At 42.4% G+C, this 22,507-nt stretch overlaps 1 protein-coding gene and 3 pseudogenes across 1 annotated transcript; 3 read left to right on the forward strand and 1 right to left on the reverse strand.

Annotated features, from left to right (window-relative positions):
• Window positions 1–19,204, forward strand: part of LOC147426972 (uncharacterized) — a 53,648-nt pseudogene extending 34,444 nt beyond the window's left edge.
• On the forward strand, window positions 1,320–15,082 carry LOC147426973 (uncharacterized; annotated as a pseudogene).
• On the forward strand, window positions 3,741–4,268 carry LOC147426974 (uncharacterized; annotated as a pseudogene).
• On the reverse strand, window positions 11,244–11,624 carry LOC147426975 (uncharacterized). The gene has a single exon (XM_086498961.1). It carries the CDS (start codon window positions 11,622–11,624, stop codon window positions 11,244–11,246), a length of 381 nt encoding a protein of 126 aa, XP_086355087.1.
• Window positions 19,205–22,507: the final 3,303 nt, after the last annotated feature.

A 22,507-nucleotide genomic window follows, 5' to 3' on the forward strand; every position in this document is an offset into this window, starting at 1 on the left:
TCTAACCACCTCTGCCTGCTGTAGAGTGACCCTCTCTGTGTGGTAGTGATAGGGGGTGCTGGAGTCGCTCGATGAAAAAATTATGTAAGCTGGGACTGTCTATCTCCACTGGGTGACTGTAGCATCAGATCTCTATGTCTCTGAATCTCAAGAAGAAAGCGTCCATGAGCTCTTTGAGTGTAGGTTGTCCTAAAAACAAGGCAGTGTAGTAGCTCTGTATATCATGGTAGGCTCGAGAGCTGCAAACATAATTCTCCTTGCTCTCCACCTCTTCTCTACATATCCTGCATATCCTGTGCTCTCTAGGGATATGAGATGCTCGCCCTACCTCAATCTCCAGTCTGTGTGAAGAGACTCGAAGCTGTCTAATGGCTACTCTAGCGTTGTGGGGCATATAAACATCCATGTATCTAGGCTTTTCGATGAATCCATCCTCTAGAATATTCATGAACTGATCCTTGTAGTACAACATCTTTGGTGGAAGATGCTGTCTAGGTGTGATCCATGTCTCCCTGATATATAGCTACCAAACATCATGTTTGAGCACCTGATTTCTCTCCTCATGGGAAAGGCGAATGAGTGGTGAGTCGGGGTTGTACTGAAAGGGTGGTAGGCTGCTGAATATCCGAACCATGGGTGCTGAACCACCGTGTCACCTGTGCATACCATGATCCACTCTCTCCAGACTCAGCTAGCTAGCAGGATGCCTCAAGTGCTCCATGTGATGTCTATCTGGGGGAAGCTGTCGCACTCACTGGATAGAACATACTGTCTTAAAAAAAGCCTCTACTAGCATAGGTGGTGTGGCTAGCTCTGCTGTGATGATGTCATGTGGCATTGAGGGTTTCCCGTGTATCAAACGTGATTGCATAATAATATGTGGGTGCTCAACCTTGTGTCCAGAGAGAGAGAGAGAGAGAGAGAGAGAGAGAGAGAGAGAGAGAGAGAGAGAGAGAGAGAGAGAGAGAGAGAGAGAGAGAGAGAGAGAGAGAGAGAGAGAGAGAGAGAGAGAGAGAGAGAGAGAGAGAGAGAGAGAGAGAGAGAGAGAGAGAGAGAGAGAGAGAGAGAGAGAGAGAGAGAGTGATTGATGGAGACAGAGACAGAGGGGCATTGCATGCTTGGAAGAAGAAAGTGGGGCGTTGTGAGCACTCTAGGAAAGCATTCGTAGAAGGAAAAGATTTCATAGTGAGTTCATTTAGTTGTTTGTGTAAAAGAACTCCTGAAATCACAGTGGTTCGTTGATACTGTTGTTTTAGAAGACTCCACATCTCATGTGCTGTTGGAGATTGCCGAACTAGTTGTAGTTGTTTGCCCCCGAGATGAAGGACGATTTCGGTGAGTGCTTCAAGGTCCTTTTTATTAAAGCATCAATGCCTTCTTAGGTGGCAGGTGGCTTTCTTGCAACTGTTACAACAGGGTTTTCCTCTGTTTCATCAACGACTTTCAAATTGCCTGCTTTTTTGAGAACCATTTGGAGTCGTAGACTCCATGGAAGATAGTACAATGTATCCCATAAGATAAGTAGGTGTCTGGGTATCTCGGCCTCATCACAAGACCATTCTCAATAACTTGGAGAAGATGCTCTCTATAGCATTAGTTACGTGCAAAGGAAATGGGAAATGGAAACGAGAGGCCCCAAATGCAACCGCAACCGGAGGGGCCTGACTCACAGAAACACTCCAAAAATGGGGGAGTAAAAAAGGCTGATTATGGCTATTTTTGAGAGAGGGAGGGAGAGTCAAGAGAGAGCTAGTTGTATTATATAGGTTTGTGTTAGTCTGACATATAGCTGTTTTAAAATGTACAGATACAATGAGTGACCCTGGTCGTAGTGTTAAGCTTACCATCATCAAGACTTTGCTACGGAGCACTGGACTTTCAGGAGAGGCGTTGACAGAGGCTATGTCCGATTATGTGGAGATGGATGCCGTAGGTTTAGATGACGCCATCGAGATTCTTGGGAGGTTTAGTATGCCCGTACGTCCAGGAGAGGGTACGTCCTCCCAGCCACATGTAGGCCTCTCAGCCACATGTAGGAGCAGAGGATCACACAAGAGCATTTTGGTAAGCTTCTGGAGTGATAAAATTGTAATGTCAGTCTTCTTTTGTGTAAAGTACTCTTAAAAATTGTTTCTTTTGCTATCTTTGCTTGCTTAGGACCCCTATCTCAGGTACATCACATCACGAGAGTCAACGGCTTACTCCTGATGTACCTCCTCGTACTCAGGTGACACCTGAGTCACAGGCTAGTGGCCGTCAGTCTCGGAGGTATTTCTTTTATGTCGATTATGGAATTAATATCAAGTAGTGTTTAATAACTATCATCCTAACTGCCGTATGTTTGTATTCATGTAGCTCGCGTGGTCGACAGAGTAGCACGCCACCTGAGATATCGACTCGCGAGAGACCTCCTCAGCCGCCGCCAGTGGCCCCCTCAGTGCCCCCGCCATTGCCGATGCGCACTTGCACCGGCAATTTGGGCATCACGTGCGACATCCTGCCTGATGGGTATATTCTCCCTCTTGGAGCCGGCTTACTCTTCAGACGTCGGATTGGAGATCTCTGCATGTCATATCTAAAGCAAGTTCATATTCCATGGGAGTAAGTATTAATTAACATCAAAAATTATGATTTATAGTTTGTTATTTGAATTACTAATTGACTTTTTGATGCAATGTAGTGATCATCTTGAGGATGACAAGAAATATGTCATCAACTCACTCAAGGCGGCGGACTATGGGACATGATGGAGCCACAAATGGTTGCTTAAGCAAATGTGCAAGCTCATGGCTCATCGACGAAACAATACATGGTATGCAAGAGAGAGAGAGAGAGAGAGAGAGAGAGAGAGAGAGAGAGAGAGAGAGAGAGAGAGAGAGAGAGGGAGAGAGAGAGAAATATTTATTAACGTCTTCTTCTAGAGGCCGAAGTCGGCCTATGAGACAAAACCATGTACATATGTGTATTCTCTGGTAACCAAAAAGGATTAAAGTGTTAAAAAATTAAAGTAAAGTGGTACATACTGCGAAACAAAAGGTGATACAAGGCTAGAGTAATCTCCTCAAGGGTAGGGTGAGTACATGTGCATGTAAAATGAGGGGATGGAGCTCTATCTCTAATGGATGCGTAGCTATATGCTCAGGAGATGCAACCATGATATGAAAACTAGCTCCATCGGGTACCAAACTGGGGGTGTAGGATATCATGCATAGGTGGGTAGGGTGTGAAGAGTCCTTGTAGTATAGTGGCAGGGTCGGAGGAGACTCGCTGTATCGCTCTCTGTTTGTCATGCTCATGGTGTGCCCGGATCTGGTGGATCTCCCTCTGGTGTGCTCGTCGGGTCTGGTATCCCACAACTCTAGGTTGTCTCCTAGCTCTAACCACCTCTTCCTGCTATAGAGTGACCCCTCTATGTGTGGTAGTAATAGGGGATGCTAGAGTCGCTCGACGAAAAAAATCTGTAAGCTGGGACTGTCTATCTCCACTAGGTGACTGTAGCATCAGCTCTCTATGTCTCTGCATCTCTAGAAGAAAACATCCAAGCTGTCTCGGGTCTTTGAACTCCATGAGCTCTCTGAGTGTAGGTTGTTCTCAAAACAAGGCAGTGTAGTGGCTCTATTCTGAGAGAGAGAGAGAGAGAGAGATATCTAGTTTAAATATTTCAAACTGAAAGGTCCCAAACTCAGCCTACCTCGCAAGGATTGGCTTCTCCCCATCGTCACTACGGGTCTTGGACGTTTATGGGTGCGCGTAAGCCGCTGAAAATCATTGTTTTTTGTGTTTTTCAGTGCTCTGCACTTGTTGTTTTTTGGCAAACAGCAGCGGATTTATTGGGTTTTTTGGATGACATCGACATTTCAAAGACTTATACACTTCTGAGAAGTGTTTTGGAGGCATCTCGGGCTGTTTTCTCGAGTTGTTTTGAGGAGGAGTCCACTTGCGGTTGCGTTTCTGTGCCTATTCGATCTTGGAGTCTTGCATCTCTCGTACGTGGCGTACCTTGCCCTCTGAGGAGGACACTAATCGGAGTTGCAAATTATACCTTACGGATTCTCCATGTTCCCGGAGAGTGCCAAGTTGGACAGTGCTAACTGGTCCATATGGAAGACAAAAGTGCGTACTACATGTATGTACAACGAAGTTTGGGATTGGCTTGAGGATGCGGCACAGGCGGTTATGCCTCACCCAGTGGCGGAGGACTATACACATGGAACCGCAGACGAGTGGCAAAAGATAGACCGCAAGGTGTTTACTTTCCTTTTGCTTAAACTTTCTGATTCTATCCTTCAGGAAGTCAAAACGGAGTCACATGCACATGGTCTTTGGAAGAGACTCTCGGATCTCTTCGTAGACAAGTCTATTGGCCGTATTATGAGATTGGAGAACGAGCTCTACCAGTTGCAGTATAGCCAATTCAACTCTCTCTCAGGGTTGACCGCACGATGCGAGACCTATGGGATGATTTGGTTGCGGTCTGAGGCGAGATGACCTCTGATCGGATGGCGCAACAACTCCTATTCAAACTTCTAGACAGGTTCGACTCTTTCTACCAGAGTCTCATTCAGTCAAGGTGTACCACACAACCCACTTGGGAGGAGGCTCTTTCCCAGCTCATGAAGATTGAGAGCCGAGCCAAGTTTGGTGCCGGAGGTGAAGGTGAGTCACTGGAGTCTCTTTGATTGCCTCATAGGACCTTGCCTTGACCTTTTCACACTCCGGTGCTTGGATTGTGGATAGCGGTGGGACCACTCACATGACTCCCATGCGGGAGTGGTTCAGTTCTCTTACCTCTTCATCAGATCAGTACATTACCTTGGGTGATTCTCACTCGATTCCAATGGCTGGGACTGGGAGGATTCCTATCTTCTACTCTTCAGTAGACCCCAAGTATAGTGCGGTTGATGCGCTTTTCGTCCCCGACTTAGCCTTCAACCTTCTCTCGGTTTCCTCCTTGGACACCTTGGGAGCTTCTGTCACTTTTGGGGATGGTAAGGTGATTATTACAGATGGTCCTACAGGTCCAATTCTTTCTAGAGGGGAGCATGATGGCTGGTTATTCAAGCTCAAGGCCTACTCTCACAGGGCCCTGTTTCATCTACACTTTGGCATGATAGGTTTGGCCACCTTAGCTATGCGATGTTATAGCGCACGGCTAGGCATTCCTTGGTGGAGGGGCTTCCATCAATTCGCTCTACATCGACGATCTGCAGGGCTTGCCAGAGACAACAACAAGAATTCAAGATTCTGAAAGAGAAGCTTACTATAGAGCCAGTCCTTATTTTGCCGGACTCGAGAAAGTCTTTTCAGGGGCAGTGTGATGCATGTGGCTGCAGTATTGGTGCAGTGCTTATGCAAGATGGGCATGTTATTGCCTATTAGAGCAGGGTATTGAGAGGGCCAGAGCAGCTTATGCAGATTTACGCGAAGGAGTTGCTTGCCATTATTCATGCTCTAGAGTCATGGAAGCACTATCTTCTTGGAGTGGATTTTACTATGCAGACTAATCATCAGTCATTGCGATATTTTCTCACTCAGACCAAGCTTTGTGAGAAGCTTTTGTCATGGGCCAACTTCTTATCTATGTTTCATTTTCAGCTTGTGCATGTTGCGGGCAAGGAGAACGTGGTAGAAAATACCTTGTCTAGGCGCGCACATGTAGCGACCGAGTTGGATGAGACGCAAGATCATTACAATACAGATGCGGATTTTGCTGAGCCCTATGACGCTCTTGTTCGTGGCGAAAATCCTGATTCCTTTTATGATGTTTCGTGGAAAGCTTTGCTTTTATCGACTTCTTCGACAAAATGTTATGAGAGAGAGTCATGCACCACCCTATTGACCTGTATTGACCAAATTTTGGCAGCATAACAACTCCAAATTGGTCCCAAATAAGTTCCCAACCAAGAAATCACTTGCTTCGACAAAAACCCTCTAATTCCAACTCAAGAAGAGCAATTACATTTCTCTGGAATTGGTTTTTCACGTGTTTCCAGTCCCAACGCTTCCCAAAAGTGTACTCTGACAATTGGGCACTGTTTCCAATGTTCCAGGCATCCATACGACTGCAAAACAGTCCAAAAATGACAATTTTAGGCCGCTGTATTTTTTGATTATGGCCTGGTTTTGACTTGTTTTCGCCTCTCTAGTGTCCCTATACTGTTCTCTGTACCTTGGGCCATGTGCCCCTTGATTCTGGCATGATTTCGAGCACAAAACAGTCCCCAAATAGCTCAAAAGCAGCAGCCAAACAGTGCAGATTTTTGTACCTATTTGGGCGAGGTAATTAACTTCACCTGTTCCTGTATAGGGAGGCTCTTGCCTCAGCAACAGAGCATAAAAAATTACAAGATTGTACATGATCAATCTGATGAGCCAGTCAAAAAGCTCAAGAGAAGCATAGATGCCGATTGCACTTTAGAGAAGGTGATTGGGTTTTGCTTCGATTTGAGAATGCGAGCGTGCCTCGTGGAAGATTCATAACGCTTTCCATGTGAGTCTTCTTCGATAGTTCATGGGAGAATTGCGGGAATCAACCCGAGGACAGTCCACAACCCGAGGTTGATGAGCTCGACAAAGTATTACACCCTGAGCAGATTCTAGCCCACAAGGAAAGGCGCCAAGGAGGTAGATTAGTCCGCTGTCATACGTCCAGGTGGAGATATTAAGTTAAAAGATTGATCAAAGCCGTTATTTGTCTCTTTGACATATATGCCAAATGTGGTGCACTGAAGAAATCACGTAAAATGCTTGAGGAGTGTGCTTTTGAACGTTGTCTCTTAGAAGCCATTAAAGCATAGACTCGAAGTGAATGGAGGAGGCTGACTTGGTAGATACGCATATGATTTTAGAACTCTACCTAGTTTTGTGGGAGGAATACCATCACATGATGGCACCTTGGGAGCGGGCCAAGAGCATGGTGGATACATTGGAGGGACGAGGACTTTTGCTGCTCCAATCCCCAACGATCTTACTCCTGTGGGACCAGCAAAATATTACAAGGAAGGTGGCCAGTCAGTCAAGTTTAATACTTTCCATGGTGGGATGGATGAGGTAAAGGCCTTAGCCTTTATCCACTAGTTCGACAACGCCTTTAATGGTGAGAATTTTGCAGAGGCTTCCAAACTTCGCAAAGTCGCTACTTTTTTGAAGGACGATACGGAGTCATGGTGTCATGGCCTTATGAACAACCGCATTCAGCCGAGGACTTGGGTGGATTTCAAAGAGAAAATTTGCAGCTATCTTTATGACTGTGGCTTTTGAAGCGGATGTGATAGCAACTTGGAATACACTTTCATATCTTGGTTGCTCGACTATGGAATAGTACATATCAAAGTTTTGGAAGGCACAGTTGCCGATGACTTCGTTTTGGAATGTTACTCTTAAGGAGCAAGTTGAGTGATTTGTTATAGGATTGCCAAAGATACTCGGGAATCATTGTATCAAGTTCCGGGTTCGCACTATACATCATACATTGGTCGAGAGGCTTTCTCTATGTATACCAAGACAGCCCAGACTATGGCTGTTCTTGATGAACCAGAACAAAACCAGAGATCGTCTTTGAGTAGATCCCGTCCATCTACAGGTTTAGTACCTGATATTCTTGGATCAAGGGACGCGGATGCCAGTTCAGAGCTGCAGAGCATGGGGTCAAGTCCGGGATCATCAATTGCTTGTTTTCTTCGATCTGGGGGTAAGGGCCAGCTTTATTACACCAGAGCTAGCTGAGAAGATGGGAGTAAAGACGAATGAGATGGGGCTTGCATATACATCTACTATGACTATTCGTTTCTTAGCAAAGATAGCAGCACCTTTGCATGATGCAAGATGGACATGTTATTGCCTATAAGAGCATGGTATTAAGAGGGCCAGAGTAGCATATGTAGATTTACAAGAAGGAGTTGCTTGGCGTTATTCATGCTCTAGAGTCATGGAAGCACTATCTTCTTGGAGTGGATTTTACTATGCAGAATGATCATCAGTCATTGCCATATTTTCTCACTCAGGCCAAGCTTTGTGAGAAGCATTTGTCATGGGCCAACTTCTTATCTATGTTTCATTTTCAGCTTGTGCATGTTGCGGGCAAGAAGAACGTGGTAGCAGATACCTTGTCTAGGCTCCACATGTAGCGGCCTGAGTTGGATGAGATGCGAGATCATTACAATACAGATGTGGATTTTGTTGAGCCCTATGACACTCTTGTTCGTGGCGAACATCCTGATTCATTCTCTGATGTTTCGTGGAAAGCTTTGCGTTTGTCGACTTCTTTGACAGAAGGTTATGACAGAGAGTCATGCACCACCCTATTGACCTGTATTGACCAAATTTTGGCAGCATAACAACTCCAAACTGGTCCCAAACAAGTTTCCAACCAAGAACTCACTTTCTTTGACAAAAACCCTCTAATTCCAACTCAAAAAGAGCAATTACAGCTCTCTAGATTTCTGGTTTTTCACCTGTTTCCAGTCCCAACCATTCCCAAAAGTGTACTCTGACAATTGGGCACTGTTCCCAATGCTCCAGGCATCCATAGGGCTGCAAAACAATCCAAAAACAGCAATTTCAAGCTATTGTGTTTTCTCTTTTTGGCTTGTTTTTGACATGTTATCACCTCTCTAATGTCCGTGTACTGTTCCTTGTACCTTGGGCCATGTGCCCCTTGATTCTGAGCACAAAACAACCCCAAAATAACTCAAAATGAGTAGCCAAATAGTGATGATTTTTGTACCTGTTTGGTGAGGTAATTAACCTCACTTGTTCCTGTATAGGGAGGCTCTTGCCTCAGTAAACAGAGCATAAAAAATCACAAGATTGTACATGATCAATCTGATGGGATATCCTATTGTATTGAATGCTGCTATCAAAGTTGGGGACGCATGACTATATCAAGATTATTTTTACTGTTATTGGGAGATACAACTACATCTGATTTGCATAGTTAAGAGAAGCAGTCATTGAAGAAATTCTGAATGTATTGTGCATCACTGTGTTTGCATTCCTGTCAGCTTGGGAGTCAATCTTCTAGTATGTTGTTTGGTGGTTCACTATGAAGGTACCCTTGCCACCCTGTATACAACCAAAGAAAGAAACAAGAGTCTGAGGGGAACCGAACCCCGACACTAGCCATATGAGGCTATCACCAAGAGACTCCCCACCACCCACCCTTATTAGTATGATTTTCAAAAGAATAAAAATCTTGACATACAATACATTGCTTTGAGATAAAATCTTACCCAACATAACTTGAGTCGTGAGTTGACGTCTAATAAGACTAGTAGTCCTCATCGTCATCTCTGAGATTAATCGTCAATAGAATCTCGTCTTCATTATCCTTGTGGAATTCCTCAAACTCCTCCGCCGTTAAATATTTGTTTACATTCATTTACATTGTCCGCTTGACATCCATCATGTCTTCCTCTTCAGTGTCTATAGTGTCAGAGCACGAATCATTGTCGTTCTCATCATGTACAATGTCATCATGATCTGCAAGGAAAATTCTACAATTCTTTGAAGTCGATGTGTCTAGATTCGGGGAGGAACAATTTCTTCTTGATTTTCCTCCTCAAGATCAACGCTATCAAACAAGTGTCGACCCCTAGGTTGGACATGCACAACTTGCCACCATGGATGAGCATCTGTATTCTTGAAAAAGAATGCTTGTTCAACATGAGGTGGTAGAATGTAAGGCTCTTTTGTTGCACGCATTAACTTTGAGGAGTCGACGGACCAAAATCTGGATGGTTCTCGTCTCATTGTGGCATTATTGCCTTTATACTCAGCACGAAACCAATCCACCTTCAAAATCACCTGTCAAAATGCACGAATCAAAACTTTAGACTTATGCATAGCTTCAAGAAACTACATGTTATTGATTCATGAAGAGAGATTTCATTTTACCTGCTTGAAGATACGATACGATACTTCATAAATACCGACAATGGTTCCCACATAACCAAGTTCACTGTCTACAAGATTTGTGTCTCTTGAACTGGTACGTGATAATTGCTTGAAAGAGGCAACAACGCAAGAATCCTGAGTTAGATGTAAGTCGTCAATGTCCTTTATCGGAAGATGTTGCCCATAAGCCCACATGTTGGTATACATTCGAGCCTAGAACAATAAATAAATTATATAAGAAAAAAGAGAAGATTGAAGCTTATTTAGTTCAATTTTTGAAACCCAAGAAGTTACCTTTCTTTCAAACCCGATCATATACTCTCGTTGTTCCCTTGAGATTGACTCATGATCACTAACCGCACGTTGCATATGGATGTATAACCAATCCGCGAAAGAAGATACATTCTGTTTGTTATTTACATTGGTTTGACATCTAGATCTTCTCTTTTTACGTCTGCCAACTCGTTGGTTTGCAAGCTCCTCTTCATACTCATCAATAAATTGTTGCATGCATTCGCTATTACAGACAATGAAAGTAGAAATATCCAAATGATCTTGGATGCTAAGTCGAAAAGAGACTCCCTTACCAGACAGTACCTCGTCTGCTGACATGATAGAAGAAGACTCATTTGTCCATGCACGCGGAGCTTCAGAGTCCGTTTGTTCAAGATATTCTGAAACGTAATACATGCATTCTTCAAGAATCCATCCCTCTTCCATTGAACCCTCAGGTCTTGCTTTTTGACGTACATATATAACCTTTGAGTACGCCCATAAATCTTTCGGCCCAAAACATCCATCGAGTAGAAACAACATTGGCGAGCTCTATCTCGTCCACTAGATGGACCAGAAGATGGACTTGAATATCAAAAAAGGATGTTGGAAGTTCCTTCTCCATCAAACAAAGAAGCTCTATACATTCACGCTTATTTTGTGGAATTATTTGTTTGTCGATCTCTTTAGATGTAATCCATCTATTAGTAAGTTATCAAGAAGACATTAGAGAATGATTCAAATAAGTTATCAACTAAAAATTATCATTGAAAATTAAAGAGCCAAATATATACCTTGCAAGCGATCCAAGACGATAAATTACATCTGGAACTCCTTGGGTAGTGCACCCATCAATAATAAGGGGTAGAACATGCTGCATACATGATTCATCCAATCAAGAAAATATACAAGAAACTAACTATTTACAAAGATCGTTGTAGATTTACCTTCACAAAGTTGTGCCAATCATGTGTTTTTAAACCAGACAAGCTCTTGTCATCTAAAGTGAACATGTTTGTACAAGATGCTCCATATCCCGTAGGTGTACGAATTGACTAAATCTTCATGTTAGCTGTCTACAACTCTTCTGTCGTAACCCATGGAGCAGGCTCATAAGTTGTCTCATTTCGAGTTTCATCATAAAGTGGCCATAGATTGGGCTTTGAGTTTTGATCTTTTAAGTCATGTCTTGCTGCCGCTGTGTCTTTTAAGCCAACGAGGTGTTGCCATAATGAATGACCAACATTCTTGAATATGTGCATCGGATCAAGAAGATGACATATCTTCAAATCCTTCCAATATTCCAAAGTGTACCATATCGAAGGACTTTGAGCTAAGGAATGTTTTCCTCTGCCTCGCGCCTTCACACCATTATCATCGTCATCGCTTAAGATCTCAGACTCCGGATCAATAGCGGGTCCAACAGTCCACTTTAGATACCAATCCTTTGGTGTCATTGGTATTGGACATCTTCCTTCTTCTACCAAACCATTAAAATGTATGGCTTGCTTTCTGTTTCGTAGATGATGATCTTCAGGTAAAAATCTTCTATGTCGAAGATATATATTTTTGTTGAGATTTTTGCTATAAATCAATTCTAATTAATCACCACAAACAGGACAAGCTTTATAGCCCTTCGTACATATCCCTGCATGAAAAAAATAATGAAGGTGATTAGCGCATTAAAAATCCTAGCATATGAGATAATTTATTTATAAAAGCGCATTTACCTGAGCAAAATCCATATCCGGGAAAATCGTGGATAGTCCATGCTAAAATTCCACGAAAAGTAAATTTTCTTTGATCAATGCTTCTAGACATATCAACGACATCAATCAATCTCCACAATTCTTCAAGATCATCGATAAGAGGAGCTAAATAAACATTCAAGTCTTTAACTTGTCGTTTTCCGGGAATCAAGAGTGAGAGCATTAAATGTTCTTTCTTGATGTTGAGATATGGGGGTAGATTATAATTGATAACTACCACTAGCCATGTAGACCATTTACTTGATTTCATAGAAAATGGATTCACACCATCCAATGCTACACCCATCTTTAAATTGCGTGGTTCTTTTGCAAAATCTGGCCATAGCATTTCAATATGCTCAAATGCAGGACTATCCATTGGAATTCGCATTACTCCATCTTTGCTCTTGTGCTCTGCTCCCCATATCATAAGCTTAGCTAGTTCGGGACTTTGAAACATATGTTTTATACGTGGAGCGAGGGGAAAATGTCTCAACACCTTTCTAGGGACCTTACCTTTCTTATGTTTATAATGAGACGTTTGACATTTTGGACACGACATATTGTCCTTGTACTCACCTCTATATAAAATGCAATCGTTGGGACATGCATGTATAGAAGAATAGTCAAGTCCAAGACTACTTATCATCCTTTTCACCTCATCATGTGATGTAGGAAGGATATTGCTTGTCGGCAAGAACTTCTGAGACAGTAGTCTGCAAGTTGAACAAAAACTATGATCAATAAAAATCACAAACGTTTAGAATTCTAGCAAAAAAATATGTTGTATTCGTACATACTTCAATAGTGTTGAAGTAGATACATTACTCCATCCAAAATGATTCTTAAGATTAAGTATAAGCAAGCTTGCACTTAGTCGTGTTAGCTGGCTTCCTGTGTAGATATGCTTTAGAGCTTCTTCTCGAAGATATTTCTCATTTTTAGGAATATTTGTACTATCATTTTGATACCAATCCTCAATAAAATCAGCCATGCCATCGTCATTATCAAAGATATCAGCACATCCATTAAAATCCTTTGAATATTGTTCTTGAAGTCTTGCATACGTGTGAGGATCACTCCTGCGTAGGATCCTCATGCGTGGATGTTGGTTTGTGACATTATCAATGTCATAATCCGGAATCTACATAGGCAAAGAAGATTGTATCATTAGCATGTTTAGACAGGCACACATATATAAGTAGCACTTTTCCTTATAATTGAAATTGCACTTTGTTACACATGTACAAACATTAAAATAAAAGACAAGACGATCATCACAATAAATCCGAGATAAAAGAAACAAGAGGTAAATTAAAGTGTAAAATTAGGATACAAGAGTCCAAAATAACATTAATAATATGTATACAATGAAGTTTTTAATCATAATTCGTTAAGGGTGCTCGCGGAGGTCTACGCCATCTATAGTGTACTAACAATTCATCACCAACCCGTAATGGTCTGATAGCATCGACAACAATATATCGTGGTACAACCCTACTCATATGTCCTAGTTCATGACTATTTTCACACTCCACAAATGTGCAATTGGTTCTTGCACTCATCCCTCGACTACTGTGGATTAAACCTGGTATGTTTCCTTGAGAGTAAGGTCTTCCATCAACATAGAGTCTTTGTCCTTCTACATGTATAATCCCTCTATCAGGAAGAGAGGCTGCATTGAGACATAAACCATATGTGCTCATGCTCTGGATGTAATGAGCAAGCCGATGCCATAGACCCCATCCATATATAGGTCCACAAAAAGACATAAGAGTGACCTCTGAATGAGGGGGAACGTGCAAATCTTGTGCAATTAAGAGGCCTCATCCTGCTCCACTGATGGTGGACGGAGCAATCATGTAGCGATTTCCCCAAAAGCTAAAAACAACTCCATCTAAAGGAAGTGATCCTCCCTACCATCCTCCGTATTGCCTTCGATCGTACGTTTGTACTAGAGCTTGCAAATGAGTAGGCAAGAGGTGATCTCCACTCGTCTCAGCATCCAAAGCAAGAGGTAGAGATGTCGCTCCTGAGGAGGTGGTGCTCGCTCAAAAGTACCATAAGTCATCTGATGTGAAAAACACTCCCGTCTAGGTCTCCGATATGTGCCACAACAACGATGGCACCAACATATAATAGACTTGTCGTAGTACAAATCATCATAAACGGGTTCATTTGCATCCCGATCACGAGTAGTTGGGGGTGGCGGTGTACCCTCTGACCGATCCGAATCTAATTTGCATTTAACATAAAAACAAGAGACATTTAGCAAATGAACAAAATAAGAACTCAATAAAAGTAACATAACATTGAAATCTAACAAGTCTTACAGTATACTCTAACGCTTATTTTAATGAAAAAATAAGCAGACGCTATTGTTTGGCGGAGACAAACAAGAGGAAGGTGTCTATTTGCATGGAGACATGGCAGAACTACCGCAAGGAGATGCGCTTACGCATCACTTTTCCTCAGTAGAAGGTGTGTGTTTTTGGCAACATATACTAGAATTATTAGAAAATTATCTGTTATACGATTCTCTAATGTATGTTATTTTATATAATCAAATCTACATAAGAGGCAGCACGAAAGAGAGTGGCTAGTGGTCACACATCTAGACTAGGCCGGATGGGACGAGACGGATTCGTGGCCACATTTGTGAGTAAAGACCCTTCAAATTTGAACTTTCAAAGCTAATATTAGCGAATGAAGTTTACAAAAAGTATTTGGTTCTGTCTTACTACAGACCAAAGACTATGGTCGTCCACCTACGATGCAGGAGATACAGTACGCTACGTACTACGGCTACCGGGCTTTGTGCGCGACGCTTTTTGACAAGCCATATCCACTTGTAAGTATGATTGTTTATTTTGTACTTTGTTTTCATGCAGATTGTAATATGTTGCTATTTGATTTCACTACTAATACAGGAGCAACATGGCGAGGCCGATCCAGCAGAGATGGCTCGACAGGAGGGAGAGGGGCGACGCCGAGAGGCTGAGAGGAGCAGCAATCCGGTCAGTGATGACAGACCTACGGACGTGGTTGGAGATATCCACAGTCGTAGTGCCACGGGTGATGCTGATGGAGATGACACTGCTGGTCACCACACGGATGCTAGTGATTGTTTTGGTAGTGAGCACGGCTCATATAGTGATAGAGACTAGGGATTTGTTTGTTGTATATTTGAGGATGGAGATGAGACTTGTTTTGTATATGTGGCTGATGAGAGTAGATATTTGTTTTGTATATGCGCTGATGAGACTCGTTTTGTATATGAGCTGATGGAGATGAGACACTTGTTCTATATGTAAAAACCACGAGAGTAGATATTTTTTTGGATCACTAACTCAATTAAATCTTGTTTCTTGAACCCAATCTTGATTTTTTTGTCGTGCAAAATCTCTTGAAAATTTTAAGTCCTATACAAGCACATTGAAACCAAGGTTCTAGGCGCTCCAACTGTGTCCATACAATGTCTTTTAACAATTCTAGTTGATCTACGTGCAAAGTTTGAGGATTTTAATGTGTTTGTCTCAAAATGTCAATATCAAACTTTTGTCATAATTTTTTACAAGGTCTATTCATTTTTATTTTAGCTTGTAAAGTCAATGTTTTGAAAACATCAACCGTAGTCTTACAAGGGTCCACTTGATGAGTGTAATTCTTGACCATGATAGCTTCCAAAATCCAAGATTATATTTTTAAAAGATCCCCTAGTTGACTTGTTTGATCACATTAAGAGGGTTTTCTTAAATGCATTGTCTAATGCAAGTAGCATTTAATATACATTTTTCAAAAAGGGACACCTAAGTGTCCTGTTTTGGTACCAAACTAGTGTTGAAACGTAGTTTATTTGTTTTACATTAAGAAAAACAAAACGTGGCTGGTCGATGAGTCATTTTTCAATTTTACAAATATTTTACTATGTCACACTCTAATATTAACAAGCTTTTGATTTCCATAGTTTCTGCACAGATATGAGAATATACGATACTTATCAGATTCTACGTATCATGTCCAAAGTCGGGTACCAAGTACAAAGTACCAAATTATCGGGTCTGAACTACGAGGTATCAAATTCTACATACCAAATCAGAATATATGCTATGTACCAAGTACCAGATATCAGAACATACGCGGCACATCAAATTCTACGTACCATGTACCAAACCACAAAGTACCAAGTACCAAATCTAACACTAAAATATTTTCTTTGTTTTTTTGTTGATTTATTGATCCATGTACTTCAAAAGTGCACCAAAAATTAGCACCGTAGTTTATTCGTTTTTACATTAAGAAAAACAAAACGTGGCTGGTCGATGGGTCATTTTTTAAGTTTACGAATATTTTTCTATGTCACACTCTAATATTAACAAGCTTTTGATTTCCATAGTTTCTGCACAGATTTGAGAATATACGATACCTATTGGATTCTACGTATCACATACAAAGTCGAGTACCAAGTACAAAGTACCAAAGTATCGAGTTTGAACTATCAGGTATCAAATTCTACGTACCAAATCAGAATACATATTACGTACCAAGTACCAGGAGTCAGAACATACGCGGCGCATCAAATTCTATGTACCATGTACCAAACCACCAAGTACCAAGTACTAAATCTAACACTGAAAATTTTTCTTTGTTTTTTTGTTAATTTATTGATCACTGCACCGTGTGGCCAAGGGATAAAACTCGCTAAGAGCTAACAACCTTCGTCGATTGGTGAGCTTCATAGTATGAAAACGTGCCCATCCGCGAGGGAGGTGCTTCTGCAAGCCCTATGTTTTTTAAGCCCAGAAGCGTTGGTTTTATGTTATGATCTATTTTTAACATGCTTATGATTCTCTAGTTTCTTCATAAGTTTTGGATTCTACGCTACACATTCTAATATCCCAATCTAGTCGAGCATCAAATAACAAAGCAACAAGAGTGGGATATGTGTGTTTACCAGAATTCATCCTTGCTGTTGAAGTAGTTATCTGAAATTCCTTGCGCACTGATCCAATCAACTTCGCAAATAATAAAAACTCTGTAAGCACTCACGAACGCAAGAAAGAGAGCGTGTGTATGTATGTGTATGTCAAAGAGATAGAGAGAGAGAGAGAGAGAGAGAGAGAGAGAGCACTACTAGCTAAACAAAAAGAGACAGAGAGAGATAGAGAGAGCACTACTAGCTAAACAAACAAAAAAAGAGAGAGAGAAAGCTGGAGATAGATAGAGATCAAGCTAAGATAGCAGCGCGACCTGTTACAAGCTCGCGGCGGCTATACAAAATGGTCGTTTTTTTCTTAACGTTCCTGAACCGTCGCTTGGGACACACATTTTTTAACAAAAAATGAGTCCCATAAGAGACGATGCGTCGATGCTACAAGCATGACATAAGCATCAATAATCGATGCTTTATTCGATGCTACAAGCGTGGCATAAGCATCGAAAGGCGATGCTACAGTCCATGCTACAGACGATGATAATAGCGATGTACATGCCATGCAAAAGGCGCTGCTACAACCAATGCATAAGTGACGATAAGTCAATGCAAAAAGCCATGCTATGGTCGTGGCATATGCGACGTACAGTAGCGACGTCTCTAGCGACGCATCTGACCCTTGCTTAAGCGATGTTTATCTGTCGGCGCTACAACCGTCACTAACCACCCCCTTGGCTAGTAGTGGCCCAAGCTATTGTATCTAAACATTAGACATTCTCCGCTTTTGAGCTAAGTGCTTGGTGTGTGTGTGTGTGTGTGTCTCTCTGTGTGGAGTGGGTAAATGGGTAGTCTCTCTCCTCTCACTCCATAGGTTTGTTCCTTGTCTCGGCCAGGTGGGTTGTGTAAGCCGAGTGGTGCCCCATAGTGTGTGTGTCTATCCTCCCAAGAGTATGTGTCGGGTCGTTATAGAGGCGTTCTGTGTGTTTCCATCCCGCCCACAACCTTTTTTAGGAATGTATTTCATGTACCTATTTTGTTATGTTTATGGCATGTCAAGAGGTGTTGGCTAAAGCATCTCATCAAGAAGGTGAAGGATTGGCCAACGAGGGTGGATATAATCCGCGCATTGGGCCTGATTATGAATATGTATGGCCAGCCTACCTCATCAGAGGATGCCACAAAGGAGGATGCAAAGCTTTTGTTGGAGTCCTTCTACTCAAAGTACAACGAAGAGGAGGAGTTCATCTTGTATTTCAAAACATATTGGGACTCAAAGATAGGTACACAATTAACTTCCTCTCTTGTGTACTCTCATTGTATTTCTCTTACAAGATTGATGTTTTGGCACATAGGCATGTGGATACATGCAACCCGCAATTTTCCACATGCAGTTCAAGACACGAACGGCGCTATTGAGGCCTATCATGGCCATCTCAAGTACAAGTTTCTAGGGTCATCAAAGAGGTTAATGGCCCATAGAGTTGACTGGATTCTACACAAGCTTACTACAACGTGCCTACCATTTTATTGGTTCATGCAGCAATTGAAAGATAATGGCTTCAATCGCAACGAGCATTGGGCATTGGGCATTCCTGATGGATATTTAAGGCATATGGATTCTTCCTCAGGTGTTGTATTGGTGCAAAGTATTACCACACAAGGAAATTTCAACACAGTGTTCAATGCCGATTGTGATTGGGCATGTTGTACTTGTCGGTGGGCTGAACAAGGAAATGTTTGCAAGCACCAAATCAAGGTAATGCTCATGAAAGGCGATTCCCATTCATCATTGATATCACGATGCTTATGAAAGGCGATTCCCATTCATCTTTGATATCACGATGCTTGCTTATGTATAGCGCTTCGAACATGTCCTCAATGCCTAAAGGAAACCGGCCCACACTTACAGGGAAAAATAGTGATCATGGGGCATCAAGCCCTACCATGGATTGTAATGTCTTGGAAGGGGAGCCCTGCTTGGTTGAATCATTGACACACACGACAAGCATTCAACCACTTCAATAAATTTTTGAGGAGTTTATCGGCTTAGTGGGTGAGAACAAGGTGCTCATAAAGGAGGCATGTGAAGGATTAAAGCGGACCCTAGTTCATGTGAACCTACTAAAGGCACACAAAGAGATGGATCGGGAAGCAAGTGCTGGATTCATCTCCATGGAGGATGGTTTCGGAAACCACTCAAGCGTGCTTGGCCATTCATTGAGAGAAAGGTGGAAGGAAGCACCAAGAACCCACTATCCAGCCATTCACAAAGCCCCTAAAGCAACCCAAAGTCTCCATGCAATCAAAGCTAAATGCAAAAGCCAAGAAACACAACACCAATGTAGAGTCATGTTGAGGACTTTGTAGCTGAACTCACCTTGTATGTTTTTATTCAAGTTTTCAAATTACTTCATTTGTGGCAAGACTCTCCAACATTTTGTGTATGAATGAGAGAGAGAGAGAGAGAGAGAGAGAGAGAGAGAGAGAGAGAAGTTTGCAACATTTTCATTGTTATGTAGCTAAGTTTGTGTATGTGAGTTATCAAGAGAGATACACAATGTATATGAAAGAGAGGGGGGGGGGGGGGGGGGGGGATATTGTAGCATGGTTATGGTCTCCATCACTTGCAATATATAGTTTTAGTACCAAGGTTAGCTTCATTTACAAATGAATGTGTTTTTCAAGTCATTACAAAAAGTATGGGCACAAAACTCTCTCTCTCTCTCTCTCTCTCTCTGTGTGTGTGTGTGTGTGTGTGTGCACGCGTGCGCGCGCCATCAATCCACACACACATACAAACACAATGTGCTAATTGAAAAGAGTGAGTAAGCATGACTAGAACTAATTTGCAAATCAATTTGAAAACCATACATTAAATACACATATACTTCACCTTTTGAATGAATGAGATGACCTCTTTGAGATTCTTGGGTGATGGGAGCTTAATAAGAGCCTTTGCCTTTGAAGGATCCACCTCAATGCCTTTATAGGAAACCTTGTGACCAAGCAAGATCACTTCATCCTCACCTATGTGACACTTGTCGGGGTTGAGTTGACCTCCCATGTTGTAGAGCTTCTTTAAACCTTCTTCTACCCTTTGTAGATGCAATGATTTTGAGCTGTAAATGAAAAAATCATCAATAAAAACCCTAATGGACTTTGCAAAGAATGCTTGAAACACCATGTTCATGAAACGTTGGAAAGTTGCAGGAGCATTTGTCAGTCCAAATGGCATGACTCTAAAAGCATAACAACCCCAAGGAGTGATGAAGGTTGTTTTCAACTGATCTTCCAATGCGATACCTATTTGAAAGTAACCCAAGTAGCCATCACACATAGTGTACTTCTCATGATCAGCTACCTCATTTAGTATCTCATCTTGAAATGGGAGGGGAAAGTGATCTCTTTTTGTTGCCTCATTGAGTGGACGATAATCCACACACACCCTCCACTTGCCATTTTTCTTAGGAGTGACAACAACGGGAGAGACCCACTCTGAATTCTCCACTGGATAAATGAAACCTGCTGCTAGAAGCTTTCTTAGCTCCTTGAGTAAAACCTGCTCCTTGATGACTCCTAGCCTTCGTAGCTTCTGAGCCTTAGGTGTGGCCTCTGGCTTCACTCAATTTTGTGTTGAACAACATCTACTCCACGCACATCGGTGTAGTCTTTAGCAAAAAGCCTAGGAAATTTCCTTAGCACACATTTGAGCTCCTCTCTTTCATCCTTTGTAAGTGTTGTAGATAACATACCTTCTAGCATTCTTTCATCTTCCACTTTTTGGTTTTCTTGGGAACCTACCTCTTCCAAACCTGGGCAAGAGGTCTCCTGGTTGTTTGGCTTAAACCTTACCCCCATGAATTCGATGGAAGACTACTCTTCAGTAATGCTGCCGCTACTTTCTCCTTCTGAAGTGCTATCGGTCCAACCTTCCTCCGTCTCACTTTGAGATGATTCTTCATGGAGCTCCTCTTGGCGTTGCTCCTTCATGTCAAAGACAAACTTCTTATGATTGTCATTCCTGCAAATTAGCTTTCCACTCTCCCAATCCTGCAATGCTCGCATTTTCATTAGCCATGGTCTTCCTTGGATAAATGGGTAACCATTTCCTTTGGTAGACATGACATAGAAATCCACTGCCTTCTTAATGCCAAAGGCCTCCACAAAAACATTTTTACAAATGCCTACACACCTAGCCTTGCTATTGTTTGCCATCTTGACTTTAATTTCAGGTGTCTCATGGATGTGCATGCCTAGTCTTTGCATGAGTCCTTCTGTCATGATGCAAATTTGTGCACCCCCATCCACTAGACCTTTCCTAACCAATCTTCCTTTGATGTAACAATCTAGCACAGGTGTAATATCCTCATTCATTTCAGCATGTGCAATTTTTACAACAAGAACACTCTCTTTTATCTTTCTCCTAGTGCTAACTGCCTTTGTTAAATCCCTCCTAACTTGTGGGAATAATGCAAGAAACTGAGGCCATGAGATATCAGGACCCTTACCTCTCATGTCTTCCAATAGGTTATGGAGCCATACCATGTCCAAGAGGGAAGTCTTGGAGATTGATACGACGTCGAGTCCTCTTAGCTTCCTTGGTCTCCTTTGCCTTCTTGCCTCGTCCATGGTCACTTTGTGATGTAACTCCTTCTTTCTCCTTACCTTTCCCTCGGCCATGCTTAATGCCATTTGCTTCCATGTCAACCTCTCTTGAATTTGTCACCGCTACCACATGCGCATTTGGATCTGGCAAAGGTGGAACTCCTTCCACTCCTTGTGGAGGTGGTCTTGCTCCATTTGGTCTTTGTAGACGCCGTGGTTGCTGACTAGTTTCTTCACTTGCATTCATCACTGGGTAATTCAAGTTAGGTCTCCCTAGCTCCTGTTAACCCTCGTAGCTCACGAACACCCTATCGCCTACGACGGACACTGTAACCGTATTATTTATTTAAGTAGAGTCAGGCACCGGGCTTGTCGGTCCAATAGGGAAAGGTAGAGTGATCGCCGATGAGAGGCGCACTCTAACACGAACATGCTAGGGTTAGTTGGCTAAGCATGGGCGCCCAAGTGTGAATAGGGTGAGCTCACATAAAAGCCAATTAAACCTAAAATTGAGTCATTCTCTCATTGTGCAATAGAAGTTGCTCTTGCTCCATCTCCACCTTCTCCTTCACCATCTCCTTGTGTGTGTGCGTGTGTGTGAGAGAGAGAGAGAGAGAGAGTGTGTGAGAGTGTGTGTGCGATCGAGCGTTGCGGCGGCACAACGGCGGCGAGGCAGTTGAGCGCGGCGTAGCGGCGTCTCCCTCTTCTTGGCGGCGAGGAATCCTCTACGGCAGGAGCATAAGGCGATGAGTGATACACCATTTCCCTCTTTGAGCTTACCAGTTAAACTAGTTGTGTGCTTGGAGCCGTCTGCGGCTTGTACACGGTGTATCGGCAAGTCCCTTGCTTCGACAGTGCGGCAAGGAGCGCACATTTTTGGCGCCGCTGCCGGGGAATAGCCCTGCACTAAGCCCAAGAGGCACTTTGTGCTTCTTGTATGAGTGGTTTGCAGTAGGAAAGAAGAGGGAGAGGAAGGCGTATTTTTTCTGCAAGTTGTTAATTCTATTTTTCTGTTGCGCACAGTTTGCATTTTCTGTTTTTCTGCTGCGTACAT

This window comes from Adiantum capillus-veneris, chromosome 24, assembly GCF_014529385.1.
Source record: "Adiantum capillus-veneris isolate H3 chromosome 24, ASM1452938v2, whole genome shotgun sequence".
Lineage (NCBI taxonomy): Eukaryota > Viridiplantae > Streptophyta > Polypodiopsida > Polypodiales > Pteridaceae > Adiantum > Adiantum capillus-veneris.